Source organism: Oryctolagus cuniculus, chromosome 17 (assembly GCF_051225735.1).
Source record: "Oryctolagus cuniculus isolate XC-2025 breed Fujian yellow rabbit chromosome 17, ASM5122573v1, whole genome shotgun sequence".
In the NCBI taxonomy this organism is placed as follows: Eukaryota; Metazoa; Chordata; class Mammalia; order Lagomorpha; family Leporidae; genus Oryctolagus; species Oryctolagus cuniculus.
The window spans coordinates 47,107,519-47,123,738 of NC_142883.1; the positions used below are offsets into that span (position 1 = coordinate 47,107,519).

Here is a 16,220-nt window from a genome sequence, read left to right on the forward strand (position 1 = left end):
GAACAGATGGTGGTGCATCAGCCTTCTAGAATAACGTGTAATGCTTAACAACGGGGCCGCTCTCTAGAGTCTTTGCAAACAAGGAGAGTCTCTACATACTGGCAGGAAAAGATATAAAAGATACAGTAAATGAAAAAGCAAGTTATAACAGTTCAACAAAGAAAAATGATTTTTAAAAAATGCTGATGGGGTGCCAGCACTGTGCTGCAGAGGGTAAAACCGCCGCCTGCAGTGTTGGCATCCCATATGGGCGCCAGTTCAAGTCTCAGCTGCTCCACTTCCAATCCAGCTCTCTGCTATGGCCTGGGAAAGCAGTGCAGGATGGCCCAAGTCCTTGGGCCCCTGCACCTGCGTGGGAGACCTGGAGGAAGCTCCTGGCTCCTGGCTTTGGATTGGCGCAGCTCCGGCTGTTGGTGGCCAACTGGGGAGTGAACCAGCGGATGGAAGACCTCTCTCTCTGTCTCTGCCTCTCCCCCCCGCCCCGCCCATGTAACTCTTTCAAATAAATAAATAAATCTTTAAAAAAAATGTTGATGGGATATACCCCAAACTGATTAAGGTAGGTTTACATAATTTTATAATCCATACTTGATATTTATGAAATTCTGGATTTCTCAAATGAAGTCATTTTTATTTCATAATCATAAAAAGTGAAAAGAGGCAAAGAATCCTTAGGGGCCTACTAGTCACTCCTAAAAGTTTCTTGGGCAAACTTCAGAGTTCACGTTCGTGGCTTTCTCCAGTGGGTCGTGGATGCTGGTTTTCCTCACTTGATCATGAAAAGCACCTTTCTGTACTTCAGAGCACAAGCCAAGTCTACAGGAGCAGCTGCCACAGCACAGCGGCTCAGCATCGCCCACAGGAGTGCTGGTGCCAGTCCTGGCTCCTCCACCTCTGGCCCAGCTGCCTGCGAATGTGCCTGCTGGGAGGGGGCACTGATGGCCCAGTGCTTGGGCTCTGCCATTCATGTGGGAGACTGGACTGAGTTTTGGGATCCTGCCATCAGCCTGATGATCCAGCCCTGGCTGTTGCGGGCATCTGGGGGAATGAACCAGCAGATGGAAGATCTTTCTCTCTCTGCTTTTCAAATAAATAAATAAAGTAAATCTAAAAAAAAAAAAAAAAAAAAAAAAACCACACACCAAGGACCATCTCATTTCTTTATCCCTGACAAGGCACCGCGTGACCGACACGACAGGGAGACGCCAGCCCCGCACTCTTCCTCCTGATGGAAGACCGTGTGGTTTTCGTTGCCCAAGAACAAGCAGAACCACGACTCCCGTTTCACAACTGTCACGCTTATTGGAATTTGTGCATGTTTGACGGTTTGAACAGAGCTTTCAGTTTCAACATCTGCCTTCCTCTGGGAACTTGAGAGAGGAGGGACATACCCATCTTTCTTTTCAATCGACCTGGCTAAAAACCGAAGGCTCAGAGTGCCCCAGACCGCAGGAAAGAACTGGACGGCAGCACCAGCACAGCACAGCGACGGAGCTCAGATTCGGGGTCACGCACACCCTGAGGAGCCACCGGCCGCCCTGCACGGAGAGTCTCTCACCCACGCACACGGCACCCAACTGTCCACACCCACGGATCCAGACCCAGACAGCCAATCCTTCCCGCCAGGACTAAGGCAACAAGGCAAGGCACGGGGACGCGAGCCCGAAGACGCTGGGCCCGGGCTGGCCTCCAGCTCGCAGCCAGCTGGGTCACACAGGAGCCAGCACCTCTCCAGCGCCTTTCGAGAAGAGGGCCAAAGTCCCCAGGGCCCCATAAAGTAAAACAAGGGCCCCTCAGCTGCGAGACGAGGAAACCAGCGGCCACAGCACACTGTGGGTCTGATGCCAGGTGCTGCCTTAACTGCAGGCAAGCTCTCCCCACTGGAGGCACGTGCACTCGGCTTCCTTCTTTCCCAGCAGCTGACTTGGAGCGGCAGCCTTGCCCCGCTCGGCGAGCCCGCAGACGCCGCCTTCCTCCCTCAGGAAGCCGTTCTGCTCCTCCTCTGACCTGTCTGCTTCCCAGCTGAGCCCTCCTCAGCCTCCGTCATCGCAAAAAGCAGCGCATTTTGGGGCCCACGTTGTGGCACTGCGGGCTAAACCTCAACCTGTGACACCAGCACCCCATGTCACAGCACCACTTTAAGTCCCAGCTGCTCTGCTGCCCACCTGGCTCCCTGCTAATGCACCTGGGAAAGCAGCGGAGGATGGCTTGGGTTCCTGAGCCCCTGACACCCGTGTGGGAGACCTGGATGGAGTTCCAGGCTCCTGGCTTCGGTCTGGCCCAGCCCCAGCTGTCGTAGCCATTTGGAGAGTGAACCAGTAGATGAAAAATCTCTCTCTCTCTATGCCTTTAAAATAAATATTTTTTTAAGAAGGCAGCACATTTCCCGCATCCCAGAGCTCCAGAGAAGGCAGTGCTCAGCAGCCCAAGGAGACGCCGCCATCCCCAGCAGCTGTCTGTGCCCCGCACGTGGCAAGCAAGAACGGGCAGCCCAGGGGCTCTCCCTGCAGGCAGGCACAGGTGGGCTGGGGCGGCAGAGCTCCCGGAGACCATGGTGACACTGGCCCCGGAAAAGAGAAAGTGAGTGGCAGCCTTTGTCCCCTTGCTCCTGTCTCCTGAGGGTGCGGATCTGAGTCACACCCAGGAGGTCCCTGCCCCCAAGGCTGCCACCAGCTTTGCTGTCAGGCCACTTCACCATGGCCCTGGTGCTGCCTGGGATGTCTGGGCACACGCAGCAAATGGAAACCAGTGAAGGCTGCCTGAAATCCACAAGCAGCTCACAGAACTAGAGAGCTTAGCACAATCACTCCTTACCGTCAGCGAGGTGAAGGTCATGCACATCCCACCGAAGCCGTTCAGAGCCAGGGCGATGAAGATGAGCACAGAGAGAGCTGGGGGGAAACACAGACAGCTCAGAAGCCAGGTGCCACAGCTGAGCTTCCGAGAAGGAGGCCGGGGCCGGGCCCGGCCCGGCGCCCACACAGAGCAGGCCCCCAGGAAACACAGCCCGAATGAATGACAAGCCAGCGAGCACCAGTGCCTGCCACCTGGGGGCCTCTCCTCACGCTCCCCTCCTGCATCCTGCAGGAGCCCGGGCTCGGACAAAGGTGCACGCTCGTGCCCTCTTCCCACCACCCTTAGCTGCAAGCACGAGGCCTAAAGCTGCTTCTCTGAAACTGAAATACAGAGTCCCAAAAGTCTGGAGAGGAGCTGGCCCTTGAGTGACAGGCCTGGTGAGATGGGGAGGCCTAGCCCAGGGGCCTGGCCCAAGCCCCTGCCTCCAGCTTACGTGGGTGTCCCCTCCCTTGTGGGGTGGGGGAGAGCCAGCGATGGGAAGGGAGGGTTGGTGAGAGCACTCTCCTGGCGGTCCCTGTCCCAGCCACTTCATTCCTGAGCCTCCCCCTACCATAAACCCTGCCTGACCTGCCTTTTAAAATTAAGGCAATCACACTGCATTATGTGTTTGTGTTTGCACTAAAAAAAAAAAACCCTCAGTGGACAGGCCTGGCAGAGACGTTGGTGAGACACTGGAGTCTGTTCTCCAAGTCCCTGAAGCCAGCCGCACCTGAGCAGGGCCGAGGACCAGTGGCCCTTCCGGCCTGGGCAGGACCACCCTCGGTTGGCATCGTGGAAGCTGCCAGGGCCCGGCTGGGCCTGGCAGGGAGGTGGGGGCTTCATACACTCTGGGAGCTCTCAGCAGACTTGTCTGGGGCCGCGGCCCTCTGACCCGGCCACCCGCCTGAGGTGGACAACGGAGCAAAGGCCTGCCGGGTCCCCCAGCGCGGGCAGTGAGCACCGGGTTCAGTACGGCATCCGAGAGCTGCTGCTGGGCCTGCAGCCCCTCTGGCCACCCTCTCGCCAGTCCCTGCCGGGGGGGGGGTGGGGAGCACACTTACAGTTGGGGTTACTGGCTCCATATGCGATCAGCAAGCAGGAGACAGCAAAGCAGGCGCTAAAACCAAGCAAGAACAAAATATCATTACATCACTGGGTGTTGACTATGTATCAGATGTTTTCAGAACAATTACACTTCAATAATTCTAAGAAGATAATTGGCTCCTTTTACTGATGAGGAAATAAATCTCATTTTAAAAAAGCAAATACAAAAAGCTGGTATTGTGGTACCGTGGGTTAAGCTGCTACCTGCAGCACCAGCAGCCCATACAGGCACCAGTTAAGAGTTCTGGCTGCTCAACTTCTGATCCAGCTCCCTGCTGATGCACCTAGGAAAGCAGTGGAGGATGGCCCAAGTGCTTGGGCCCCTCTACCCACATAGGAGGCCAGGATGGACTTCTGACCCCTAGCTTCAGCCTGGCACAGCCCAGGCAATTGTGGCTTTTTGGGGAGTGAACCAGCAGATAAAATCAATCTATCTCTCTCTCTTTCTCCATCTCTCTGTCACTTTGCTTTTCAAATAAATGAATAAACCTTTTTTTTAATTTTTTTTTTTTTATTTTTTGACAGGCAGAGTGGACAGTGAGAGAGAGAGACAGAGAGAAAGGTCTTCCTTTTGCCGTTGGTTCACCCTCCAATGGCCGCCAAGGCCGGCACGCTGCAGCCGGCGTACCACGCTGATCCGATGGCAGGAGCCAGGTGCTTCTCCTGGTCTCCCTTGGGGTGCAGGGCCCAAGCACCTGGGCCATCCTCCACTGCACTCCCTGGCCACAGCAGAGAGCTGGCCTGGAAGAGGGGCAACCGGGACAGAATCTGGCGCCCCGACCGGGACTAGAACCCTGTGTGCCGGCGCTGCAAGGCGGAGGATTAGCCTAGTGAGCCACGGCACCGGCCAAATAAATAAACCTTAAATCCTGTGCCCACTCCACCAGGTGTGAGCAGAGCCCCATGGGCAGGGGGAGATGAGAGGCTGCTCCCCGAACTCTGCCCTCCACTTGGTTCTGCCCCAGGAAACCAAAGCCTCTTCAACTTCAAAGAGCAAATGCAAAGGATCCGCCACCAGCTGCCTTCAGGCCTCAACCTGCCCTGCAAGGGTATCATTCCAGGGGGGCAGGGCTGCGAGGCCCTCAGCATGGGAGGGCCAGTTGCTTGGCGAGCTGACCTGAGCCTGGCAGCCTAGAGCTGCACAGACCAGTGGCACCCATGTACTCCAGGGGCTGCACGCGGTGAGCCACAGCAACGCTGATGCAACAGAACTTCCATTTTCTAATGTCTTTATCTCGCCCATTTTAACTTGTGTTTGTGTGTATGCGTGAGGGGTCTTCTGAACCCTCACAGAAAACGCATACTATGAAAACATGATGCCGGCCGGCGCCGCGGCTCACTAGGCTGATCCTCCGCCTTGTGGCGCCGGCACACCGGGTTCTAGTCCCTGTCGGGGCGCCGGATTCTGTCCCGGTTGCCCCTCTTCCAGGCCAGCCCTCTGCTGTGGCCAGGGAGTGCAGTGGAGGATGGCCCAGGTGCTTGGGCCCTGCCCCCCATGGGAGACCAGGAGAAGCACCTGGCTCCTGCCATCGGATCAGCGTGGTGCGCCGGCCTTGGCGGCCATTGGAGGGTGAACCAACGGCAAAAAGGAAGACCTTTCTCTCTGTCTTTCTCACTGTTCACTCTGCCTGAAAAAAAAAAAAAAAAAAAAAAAAATGATGCCTGGATCTCAGAATCTGCACCGAAACAAACTTATCCTTTAATTTCATTTCCCACTAACTTTTTAAAATACCCTCATATGAAGCACACAAAACACTAACAATGCACAGCTGGGGGTGGGTGGTTGCCCAGCAGCTGAGACGTGGGTTCAGATAGGTAAATGCTCAGTTCTGCCTCCTGACTCCAGGTTCCTGCTAATGCAGACCCCAAGCAGCAGCAGGAAGTGGCTCAAGTGCTTGGGTTCCTGCCACCCACATGGAAGACCTGGACTGAGTTCCTGGCTCCTGGCTCCTGGCTTCAGCTCTGACCCAGTCCCGGCCCCAGTCCCAGCCACTGCAGGCAACCGGGAAGTGAACCAGCACGTGGGAGCTCTCTTGTCTGTCTCTGTGTCTCTCTGCTTCTCAAATAGTTTTTTGTTTTTTTTTTTTTAAGATTTATTTATTTATTTGAAAGGCAGAGTTAGAGAGAGAGAAAAGGAGAGACAGAGAGAGAAAAGAATCTTACCTCTGGTTCACTCCCCCAAATGACCGTAATGGCCGGAGCTTCTTCCAGGTCTCCCACGCAGGTGCAGAGGCCCCAAGCACTCAGGTTATATTCCACTGCTTTCCCAGGCCATAGCAGAGAGCTCGATCAGAAGTGGAGAAGCCAGGACTTGAACTGGCACCCATATGGGATGCCAGCGCTGCAGGTGGTAGCCCTACCCCTATGCCAACAGCGCAGGCCCCTCAATAGATTTCTTAAAAATTAACTTAAGAAAGCTGGCGCTGCGGCTCACTTGGCTAATCCTCCACCTGTGGCGCCGGCACACCGGGTTCTAGTCCTGGTTGGGTGCCAGATTCTGTCCCGGTTGCCCCTCTTCCAGTCCAGCTCTCTGCTGTGGCCAGGGAGTGCAGTGGAGGATGGCCCAAGTGCTTGGGCTCTGCACCCACATGGGGGACCAGGGGGAGGCATCTGGCTCCTGGCTTTGGATCGGCGCAGCACGCCAGCCGCAGCAGCCATTTGGGGGATGAACCAACGGAAAAGGAAGACCTTTCTCTCTGTCTCTCTCTCTAACAAAAAAAATTAACTTAAGAAAAGAATGGCATAAGTATATATCATTTAAAACTTCGTATGCTTATCCCAGAGATACACGTTCAAAATCCCTTGTTCTGGTTGGGGAGTAAGCCCAGACTTGAGCCCAGGACCCTCAGTGACCAGCAACTCCAGGGGCCCCAAGGTGGCCAAGGTGGGCCTGGCGTCCTGTGCTTTTTATGCAGTGCTGGCACACTGAGAGGGTCACAGTACCTACCACTCAGGTGGCAGATGGGGCAAAGCCCCCAGCTTCCTGGTAATGCAGACCCCACTCTGAGTGGGCATGTAGGGAGCGCCGCAGTATACCAGGGGGCGGGTACTAGGATTCCCAACAGGAAGAACTTAGCTCAGGGTTCGCCCCTGTCCACCCACCCCCCACATCCAAGGAACCCCCACTGACCTGCCCAGCAGCCTGAGCTTCCTTGGGCCATACTTGTCCATGACGATGCCCAGGGGCAGGGTGATGGCACTGAGCAGGAAGGAGCCCACGGTGAAGGCCAAGTTTAGAATCTCGTCCTGGGCCTTGCAACTGAGCCAGCCGTTCATCCAGCTCACCTCCTCGTGCTCAGGCACTGTGGTGCCCCCAGTCGTGGCATTGGAGATGTTCTCTGGGTGCAAAGGGAGTGAAACCAAACCACAGGGTCAAGGCAGGGACCTCCAGAGGTCAGCAGAACAGGTGCACACTCACCGTCCTCTCACGGGGCGTGCAAGCAGCCCCGCAGCAGGCTTTGGCCCAAGCCCTGGGGTCACAACATGAGCCTCTGGAGAATCCCAGGAAGACAGCTGCACTCCTGCTGGACCACACTGTCCCTCAAAGCACCGCAGAGCCTGGGTTGGGATCCCCCTTCTGGAGAACCCACACCCTGGAGCCGTGGACCTCGGCAGCTCTGTCCGTGGAAACTGAGGCAGACTCCAGACCATAAGGGACGCACACGCTGCTGGTCTCCCCGGTTGGTGTGTGGAGACTGTGTGGGCCTCCTTGCCTCCTCCCAACACAGAACAGCCCACTGGCTGCCATGTCCCCCGCCTGGGCTTTCCCGTGGTAGCAACCCCCGGACGTGCCACATTCTAGAACCCCTTTGGGAGGGTGTGTTAACAAGCTTCCCCTTGGAGGTGTACCTCTCCCAGTTTCCTCACTGGGGTCCTTGCGGTACTGTCCTTGTGACCGTGCCTAGACCCTGCTGGCTGCTGAGCTTCCACGCCTGGTAGTGTAGGCCCCACTGTGCCGTGATTCCAGCCCCAAAGGCCCCTTCCGAAGTTGACCCAGCACCGAAACTACTGACAAGGAGGGAAAAGTGCTGCGGCAGCTGCGGGCGGGAGGCTCGGAAGGCGGCGGAGGCCTCTCACCCGGCTGGGGCTGCTAGTTAAGAGGTGCTGACTAATCCTGCAGCAGCTGAGACTTTGATTAGAAGCAAGTTGCACTGGGAGAGGCGAGGAAGTGCTTCTCTTCTGATAAGTGCCTGCCTCGCGACTGCAGCACTCTGGCGCCAGGGCTGTAAAGCTGAGGTCTGCAAAGGCTTGCCTAGGCTTCAGGAGCAGCCCCAAGGTCACCGAAAAGAATGCCCCAGGGGTGATTCATGCCATACGCCAACCTCTGCCCAAGAAGCCCTGCCGGAGGCATGCTGGCTGGGAGTGCACTGCCAGGACCTGGCCTCTGGTTCCAGTGTTGGTTCTTCCACTTTCTCTTTGTGTAACCCTGGAAGAGTGCCTTCATCTTGCTCTATGTAAGTCTCTTTATCTGTAAAATGGGCACAGCAATGTCCACCTCCTAGAGTTTGGGGGAAGATCAATGAGAAAATGCAGTAACACTCTAGAGCTCACACAGGCAGAGACAGTGCCCAAAACTAATAGCTAAAAGTCGTCGCTATTATTATTACTGCTCTGGGAGTCCCAGGACGGGGGGAATGGTGCAACTCTCTGGCAGCAGAGCCAGATGCAGTGGCTGGATGAACTACTTTACAACTGTGTGGTGGATGTTTCTGGTCTCCCACAGGGCTGCAGGGGTGGCAGGGCAAGGACTGGGTTCCTCTGTGTCCCCACACCTCACCCAGGCCCTGGCCCACACTGGCTAATTACGAATGAGAACAACGGAACCAGATCACAATGGCCAAAGGGCTCAAGAGAGAGGAAAGGAAACAGGACGAACAGAACTACATGGAGGATGGAGGGGACTGAGCGGGCATTAGAACCACAGTAAACTGCCTGAAGCCACAGAAACAAAACCTAACAGGCCCGATTCCTGTCCCCACCACTTTCTCTTTCTAGAGAGGCCCCGCCACACTGAGATTCAAGGCCTGTGGGCCCCTGCACCCATCAGGACACAGTGCAGAACGTCATGTGCAATGCCTCGGCGAGCAGGCCCAGGCCGCCTGCTTTCCCCCGGCACGGCAGTTTCTAGAAAGGGAGAGCCCTTTCACAGGTGGGGCTACAGCATCAGAATTTGGGTCTGGAGCGGGGATGGGGTCGCCGCACAGCCATGGCCATTTCCAGGTTAGTGTGCAGATGTGAGCGAAAACAGCACAGAGGCAACAGAGTGGAGAGGTGGAAAGGGCGCTCCAGGGCCCAGGGTGGCCAGCTGGAGGGACCTCATTGTGGGCAGGCATAAGCCGGCCCGGCTACTGCCAGCAGGGAGCTGTGGGGGTGAGGCAGCAGGGGCTGAGTGCGCACCGGGGCCCGGCCACGCTCCTAAATCCACAGTGTCTCACGAGGAGCCGGAAGATGAAACTCTAAGGCAGTGTACCCAGGGCGGTCTCCCTGATGTGCCCAAGGCCGACATGGGGGTGGTGGGGCTTATGCCGCTGAGCCATCTGGTCGCCCCCGCCACCGGACGGGGGTCTCTGGAAGAGCAGTCATTGTGGGTGACCTGCCCTCTCCTTTTTCATCCTGGAGCCACTCCACACAGGAGCAGGGACTGCTCTAGGCCACATGCCTTCTCCTTAAACAACTCGCTGGGGTGGCCAACTGGCCCTCTGCCTCCTGCCTCCAGGCATTCATTCATTCCTAGCCACAGATGAGCCTGGGGCCAGGGGGACCCAGAGCATCACTTGCCCCTGGAGGGAGCTCAGCCTTTGCTGAGCCCAGAGCTGTGTTGGCAGTAAACAGCCCTAACAGATGCCGAAACACTGTGACACCAGGCCCCCCCCCCCCGCCTCCCCCTGGCCATCCTGGCCCAGGAGACAGATAAGCACCCAGGAAGTGCCAAGCCCCAGGGTGCCCTCTGCTCCTGGCTTCGTGCTCGGCCCCCGCCCCATCCTGGCCTGCTCAGCTCCTCACCTACACCTGTTTATTAAATAGATGCTCCCGCAGTGGGCGGCCAGAGCAGCCCAGCCCCGCCCGGCCCAGCCCAGCCCAGCCCAGCAGGGCAGACTGAGAAGTGGAGCGGCCAGAGGGTGCTGAGAACAGGAGCGCGCCGCAGGGAGAGAGAACAATGCCTCGTACTGTTCACCCCGCTCACAGGAGACTCACAAACAAGAACTTCACAGAGGAAGCAGGGGGAGAAAAGAGGGCGCTGCAAGCCTGCTCTGGCTGCCCTCTGCGTCAAAGGGGGCTTCCTCGGCCTGGGAGAGCAGAGAGGGTGGGGAGCCTCCGGGACGGCTGGCTGGTGCGGCCCCGAGTCCCGAGCAGCCCCCTCCTCTGGCTGCTCTCCGAGTGTCCTTCCGCCTGGGCCAGGCGCCCCTGGCCTGCCCTGCCAATGGCACCTGCCCCTGTCTCTCTCAAGTCTTCGGTCTATCCGGCAACAGGAAGCGGCATCTCAGGCCGCTCAGGGATGTAGGTGAGAGGTCGGCTCAGGCACAGAGCAGGCACTGGGAGCGCCTGGGCCCTCACCGTGGGCTCGGTGGCAGCGGCTACCGCTGGCAGGATGCCAGAGGGAACTTGTTGCCCATGTCACTTAGTGCCCTCCTGCCACTGCCCCGCGATCCACATGGGGCTACGGGTGTGGCACAGCAGGTGAGCTGCTAGCGGATAGCAGCTGGGGGGAGCTGGGCTTGAATCCACAGCCCAAAAAGGCCCTGCTCTTGACCTCTAGGCTGTGCAGACACAGTGGGGGTGGCAGAGAGCATGCAGCCAGGAAAGGCCGCCCCTTGGTGTCATGGCTTTAGTACTGTCTACTGAGGACAGGACTGATTGTGGCCTCCCATGAGGGCCCCAAAAGCCAACCCAAGCCAGACAGATAGATGCCAACAAGTCAGAGAGGCCGAGGGATGGGGGGAGGGGAATTAGGCCATGAAAGCAAAAAGGAAGAAGGCAGGCGGGTGGGGGAGCCGAGGCTGAGGGCACCAGCTGAGACCCTCTGGTTCACAGCAATAAACCGGGGGAAAGAAGTAAACACTTTCACAGAAGTCAAGATGAAAGGTGGGATTTTTTTTCAAAAGATGCCGCCCTCTGGCTGCGGGTAGGGAAGACGGCCTGGCCGCGGCAGGAACTGTCCAAGACGCAGCCTGGCCCGCCCGCAGGCCCTCCACCCCCACTTCCTGCCTGGTGTCAGGCTGAGAGGTGTGCTTCCCACCACCAGAGGTCCAGTGACTGCAGTGGCCGAGGCTAGACGGGGACTTCCTCTGACGGGGCCGTGACAATGCCACCTTCAGAGCGCAGCCCCCCAAAGCCAGCTCGTGGCAAGTCCCCCACAATGCATGAGTCTCCTCCAGGTTCCTTCCTGCCCTGAGAATAAAATCCCAACTCCCAGCTCCAGGTGCCCTCCCCTGCCTCCCCAGCGCCGCCCTCTCCCTGGGCATCCTCCAGGCTTCTGTCTAAGCACCAGGTGCCCTCCCCTGCCTCCCCAGCGCTGCCCTCTCCCTGGGCATCCTCCAGGCTTCTGTCTAAGCACCAGGGGCCCTCCCACCTCCAGGCACGCAGACCCCCACTCAGGCTCGGCGAGTCTGTGTGTGAGGCCTTATTTGCGCTGCACAGTTCCTCGGCACGCGCGTTTCTGGAACGTGTGGGCTGCAGGGAAGAGGAGAGGGCACAGCCTCAGGCAGCCCCATCCCTCTGAGCTGACGTCCAAGTGGCCCACTGGACAGCAAAGAAAACGAACAGGTCAGGCATGGGTGGTTTCACTGGCTGTCCCAGGGGTCCGAGGACACTGCCGTGGGAAAGTTGTGCCCCTCTAGGCCGGGGGCCCCCCGTCCATCTCCTCTGCAGAGCGGGGTGGGGGGGATGGGCAGATGGCAGCAGCCAGCAGCTGCAGGGCATCACCCCTGCTCCCCAGCAGAGCCCCCGCCCCATTCCCAACTGTCTGGTGGGCAAAGGCAAGGCAAGCCATGGGGCCACAGGAATGAGGGCCCTCACCAGGCCTGCAACCCAACAGAGCTGGCGGCCAGATTCTGGCTGGAGCCCCCAGAAAAGAATTCCGAGAACCTTTCAACAGGTTCCCGGGAATGTTCTTTATTGAGCAAACTCAAGCATCCGTCCCCAAAGCAGGCAAGAGCTGAGCGTTTGCATCCCAATCAGCTGCGTGCACCGGGCTGGCCACACGCCTAATTCAATCAGCTCAACAAATGGCCTGGCCGTTTCTCTGCCACGCACCGAGCTTGAACCCTGACTGCCAGGCGCTCTGGGTAGGCTCTGGCCCTGAAAGACAACAGGTTCCACGGACTCCAAGAAGCAGGGAGCAGGAGGCCAGAGAGATAAGCTGTGTGGACTCAGCAGGTCTTCCTGCTGGGAGGCTGGCTCAGCGCCTTTGCCAGATAATCAGGAAAACCAAAATCAGAGGCCGGGCAAAGGCACGGGATAAGGAGTTGATGTTCAACCCGCATCCCGACCCTTCGCCTTCACTCTGGCTCAGAAGTGGCCTGCCAGCCTCCCGCCGGCACTGCTCCCACTCAGGGAGGAGCGAGCCTAGATGGCCACGGCAGGCAAGTGCCCACTGCAGCCCACAGCACAGTCAACCAAGCCGGTGGCCCGAGGGGGAGAGATCACCTTCCCAACACCACGCTGGCTCGTAAGGAAAAACCAGACCTCCAACCACAACAGTCTCTGGTCTGCTGAGGTACAGAGGCCCTGAGTGGGGACAGAGGCACTCTGCTGTGTGCTGCGCCTTCGGTGCAGCCTGAAGAGGGGAACAACTAAACACTCCAACCTGTTCCTTCTGAAGAGCCATTAATCTCCCACCATCTCTGGAGCGAAACAGAAAGCCGGCTCAGGGAACAAGGTCTGACTCCCATCGCCCGCGTTTCTTGCTGATGTGGGGGAAGGCCTGCCAAGAACCCTTGGGCTATTAGGAAATATTTTTGAGTGGCTAAAGGCTAAAGGTTGGTTATAAACCATATACTTTCTGCCCTCTCCCGGGCGGCCTCCGCATTCCTGCCCTCTCTCTGGCCCTTCACCTCTCCTGCTAGGCCTGCTAGAAGCCACCACGCAGGAGCCCGCTGGGCACCTCCAGCAGGAGGGGCCCACAGCTGTCTCTGCCCATGGGATGAAAACTCTAGAAAGAAAAGGCAAGCAGCTGGTGATTCAGGGGGTCCCACCTGGGCTGTGCCCATCTCAGGGGGCTCATGTGCGGGAAGGGGGCTGAGTGAGGTCAACGACAAGGCAGCCCCTGTGGGGGCAGGGAGAGGCTGTAGGGTGGGGGTGCCGCCTCAGTCCTCCAGCCAAATGGGGGGGGTGAAGACTAGGGGTGGGGGCAGATTTTCCATGGCATCCTGAGCCTGCTTCCAGCAACACCAGTGGTGTGGCAAGGACAAGGGAACCACCCCCGAATCATCGTCCCCCTCCCTATCCTCCCCACCAGGCCTGAGGGCTCCCCGGGGTGCTGCCACGGCCTGGAGGAGACAGCCTTTGGAGAATCATAAAGCAGCAAAAACAGATGAGTGAGCATCCGGCAAGGCCTCAGCAGGCTGCATGATGGCCTGCCCGAAAAAGGCCCCCTCCTTGCGGTGGAGGCAAAGCCACTTCCTGTCGGCTGCACCCCAGCCCCTGAATCAGGGTTCCTCTTTCTTACAATCACGCTGCAAGGGGAGGACGTCACAGGCACGGGAGGAGAGGAGAGGAAGCCAGCCGTGCTCCCGGGGGACAGAAAGAGCCCTGGGCTGGGGGTTCTGGGTCTAGCACAGGACTCCCTCCCCCCTCCCCGGCCTGGGCCTCAGCCTCTGCATTCACCAGACAAGGACAGGGCTGGGTGGTGATCCGATGGGCCTCTGATACCTGCAGCCCTGCCGGTCTCCGCCACCACCCAGCCCCCCACCCCCACCCCGCCCGAGGCGCTGGTCTCACCTGGCTCAGTACACAGGTAGGAGTAAAAGCCCTCCGACTTGAGCATGATGAGCAGCGAGCCCCAGCCCAGGAGAACTGCCGAGAAGAGGAGGTTTTCCAACACGGCGGTGCAGGCCATCCACCAGCGGCGCCGATGGGCAGTGGCCAGGGTGGGCGCCATGGTGCAGCGCGGTGCGGCGGCCCGGCCCCGGCCCCGGCCCCGGCCCCGGCTCTGGCTCCCACTCCCGCTTCGGCTCCGCAGCCACCTGCTCACAGACCTCAGCGTCAGCGCCGCCCTGCGCAGCCCTCGCGGCCGCCCCAGGCCGCCGCCGGGCGCGGGTTGTCACCCCTCCGCAGCCCCGGCTGGAGGTGCGCGCAGTCACGGAAACAACCCGCAGCCCTTCGCGGCACCTGCACCGCCCCCACACCGCCGCCGGCTCGTACCGCTGCCCTCCGCCTCGCTTGCACCGCCCTGGCCCGGCAGGGAGACTCCTCTCTCAGCTCCCCCCAGGTAAACTGAGGCACCAACGCAGGAAGGGGTTAAGGCACACTCAGTGACGCGCAACGAGTCCTGGCCCCTAGCAGAACTGACATCGCCCGGGTGCCGGAAGGGGAGGCAGCTAGAGGTCCGGACGACACCTGGGCGGGAGCACACCTGGGGGCTGCCACTCCCAGGGACCCAGACCGGCTCCCTCCCGCCCGCACTGAAGACCCTTCCCCAGCGCTGGTTCCTTCAACCACAGGATCAGCGCCCGCAGCGCCGGCAGGGCCCGCCCAGGGCCCGCTCATTGGCCTAACGGCACAGGAACTGTCTTGCCATTGGCTGCCGCCTAGGTCGCTAGGCGCTGCGGCCACGCGAACCCCGCATGGGTGAGGCGAAGCCGGTTCAAACCGGCGGCGCGAGCCAGCCGCGGAGCCCCCGTGCCTGCCGGGTACCTCTGCAGTTAGCCCGTTTCCTGGACGCAGACCCCCGTGCCTCTCCCCCTTAGCTCCCTCCTTTTTCTTCTCTCTTGCCCGGCGGCTCCTTAGCCGTCAGCTCCCTTTCCTTTCGTATCCACGCATTTCCCAGCGCCCCTCCGGGACAGCTCCCGCCCGCCGCGCCCTCCCGCTGGGCCCCGCGCCCCAGCGTTCGGCTCACCCGGCTCCCTCTGGGGTGTATCGGGCCCGCCCGAAGCCTTTTCTGCCCTCTTTTATTCCAGCCCTTTTATTCCGACCCCAAGATGAAAACACTGCCGCCCGCTGATTGGCTGGATGCGGGCTGGAAACAGGCATTGACCAATCAGCAGCCGCCCGCCCGCCCCGTGGAGAGCAGAAGCCGGTTCCGGCCGGACTAGGAGACAAACAAGAGAGATGGGGGGGCCCCGGGGGCGGCTGCGGGCAGTGCCTCAGTTCAGCCGTCCCGAGCCGAAGCCAGCTGGGCCGGGAGCCCCGGAGGGCCTTGCCCCATCGCCTCCCCGCGGCCCCACCCGGAGCCCTGACCTTGGGCTGGGTCTCGGACCCGCTCCGGAGTCCCCACCTTCGCCCGCGTCCTGGGCGCCGCGCCTGGACTCTCCGGTCCGCCCCCCGCCCGGCTCCGATCCCCGGATCTGGTTTCCTGGCCCGCAGACCCCTTCCCTCCTCTCTCCAAGGAGCCGCCCGCCCGGTTCCTGGACGGTGTCCCTTGGGGGACTGGCGGTGGAAGTTTGGAGCTTGCCTGTCCCGTCCTGGACGGTGGCTCCTTTGGTCCCCTCTCCAGACTCCGATCCCCCCATCCCCGATCCTGGGCCCCAGGGACCCCCGCCCAGCCCGGTCGTCCTCGTGCTCCTCGCCGGGGTCGGCCATCCCTTACCCTCGGTCCCGGTCGCGAACGCCGCTCTCGGGCGAGGGCCGCCTCCGCAGGGGCCGCCGTGGACAGCCCCAAGCTGCTGGCCCGAGCCGGGTCTCCGGGCAAGCGCGAAAGGTCCAGAGGACTCCAGGGCCGCAGTGTGAGGAGCCGAGCTGCCGCTGCCGGGCAGCGGATGGAGCCCGGACTCCGGGGGTTCCGCCGCCTGCGCTGCATCGCCCCGATCCGAGGCACTAAAACGCCCTCCGAAGACCCTAGGTCTCCCCAGATTCGCAGGCTCCCGGGGTGGCCAGCAACCTCCCGCGCTGCGGGCCCCGGGCCGTGTGCGCCCCCTACCGCCGTGAACCCGCCCTGCCAGGCAGACCTGTCCCAGCACGACCTGGAGCCTCGCTGCTTAGGGCACCCCCACTGCAGACTCTCCCCGCCGCCTGCCACATCTGAAGTCCTTTCCCTCTCCTCTTTGAGGCACCTGTGCGAAGCCCGTCCCCAGGCCTCAGATATTCCCATGTTCCTCACGTCTCTAACGTGCTTGCTTTCTTCC

General features: G+C 60.0%; 1 protein-coding gene across 4 annotated transcripts in view; it reads right to left on the minus strand.

Annotated features, from left to right (window-relative positions):
* SLC43A2 (solute carrier family 43 member 2) overlaps positions 1–15,876 on the minus strand; it is a 40,358-nt gene extending 24,482 nt beyond the window's left edge. The window contains exons 1-5 of one of the 4 annotated variants that reach the window (XM_051824561.3): positions 15,686–15,876; positions 13,879–14,123; positions 7,070–7,277; positions 3,897–3,952; positions 2,815–2,891 (exon numbers count right to left, since the gene is read on the minus strand). In XM_051824561.3, coding sequence (XP_051680521.1) covers positions 2,815–2,891; positions 3,897–3,952; positions 7,070–7,277; positions 13,879–14,038 — 501 coding nt within the window. In that variant the 5' untranslated portion in view covers positions 14,039–14,123; positions 15,686–15,876. Of the gene's footprint in view, positions 1–2,814; positions 2,892–3,896; positions 3,953–7,069; positions 7,278–7,788; positions 7,930–13,878; positions 14,124–14,301; positions 14,636–14,995; positions 15,114–15,685 lie in introns of those variants that run through there. The other 3 variants (XM_051824559.3, XM_051824560.3, XM_089317592.1) reach the window with 3 other exon arrangements.
* Between the last annotated feature and the right edge of the window lie 344 nt (positions 15,877–16,220).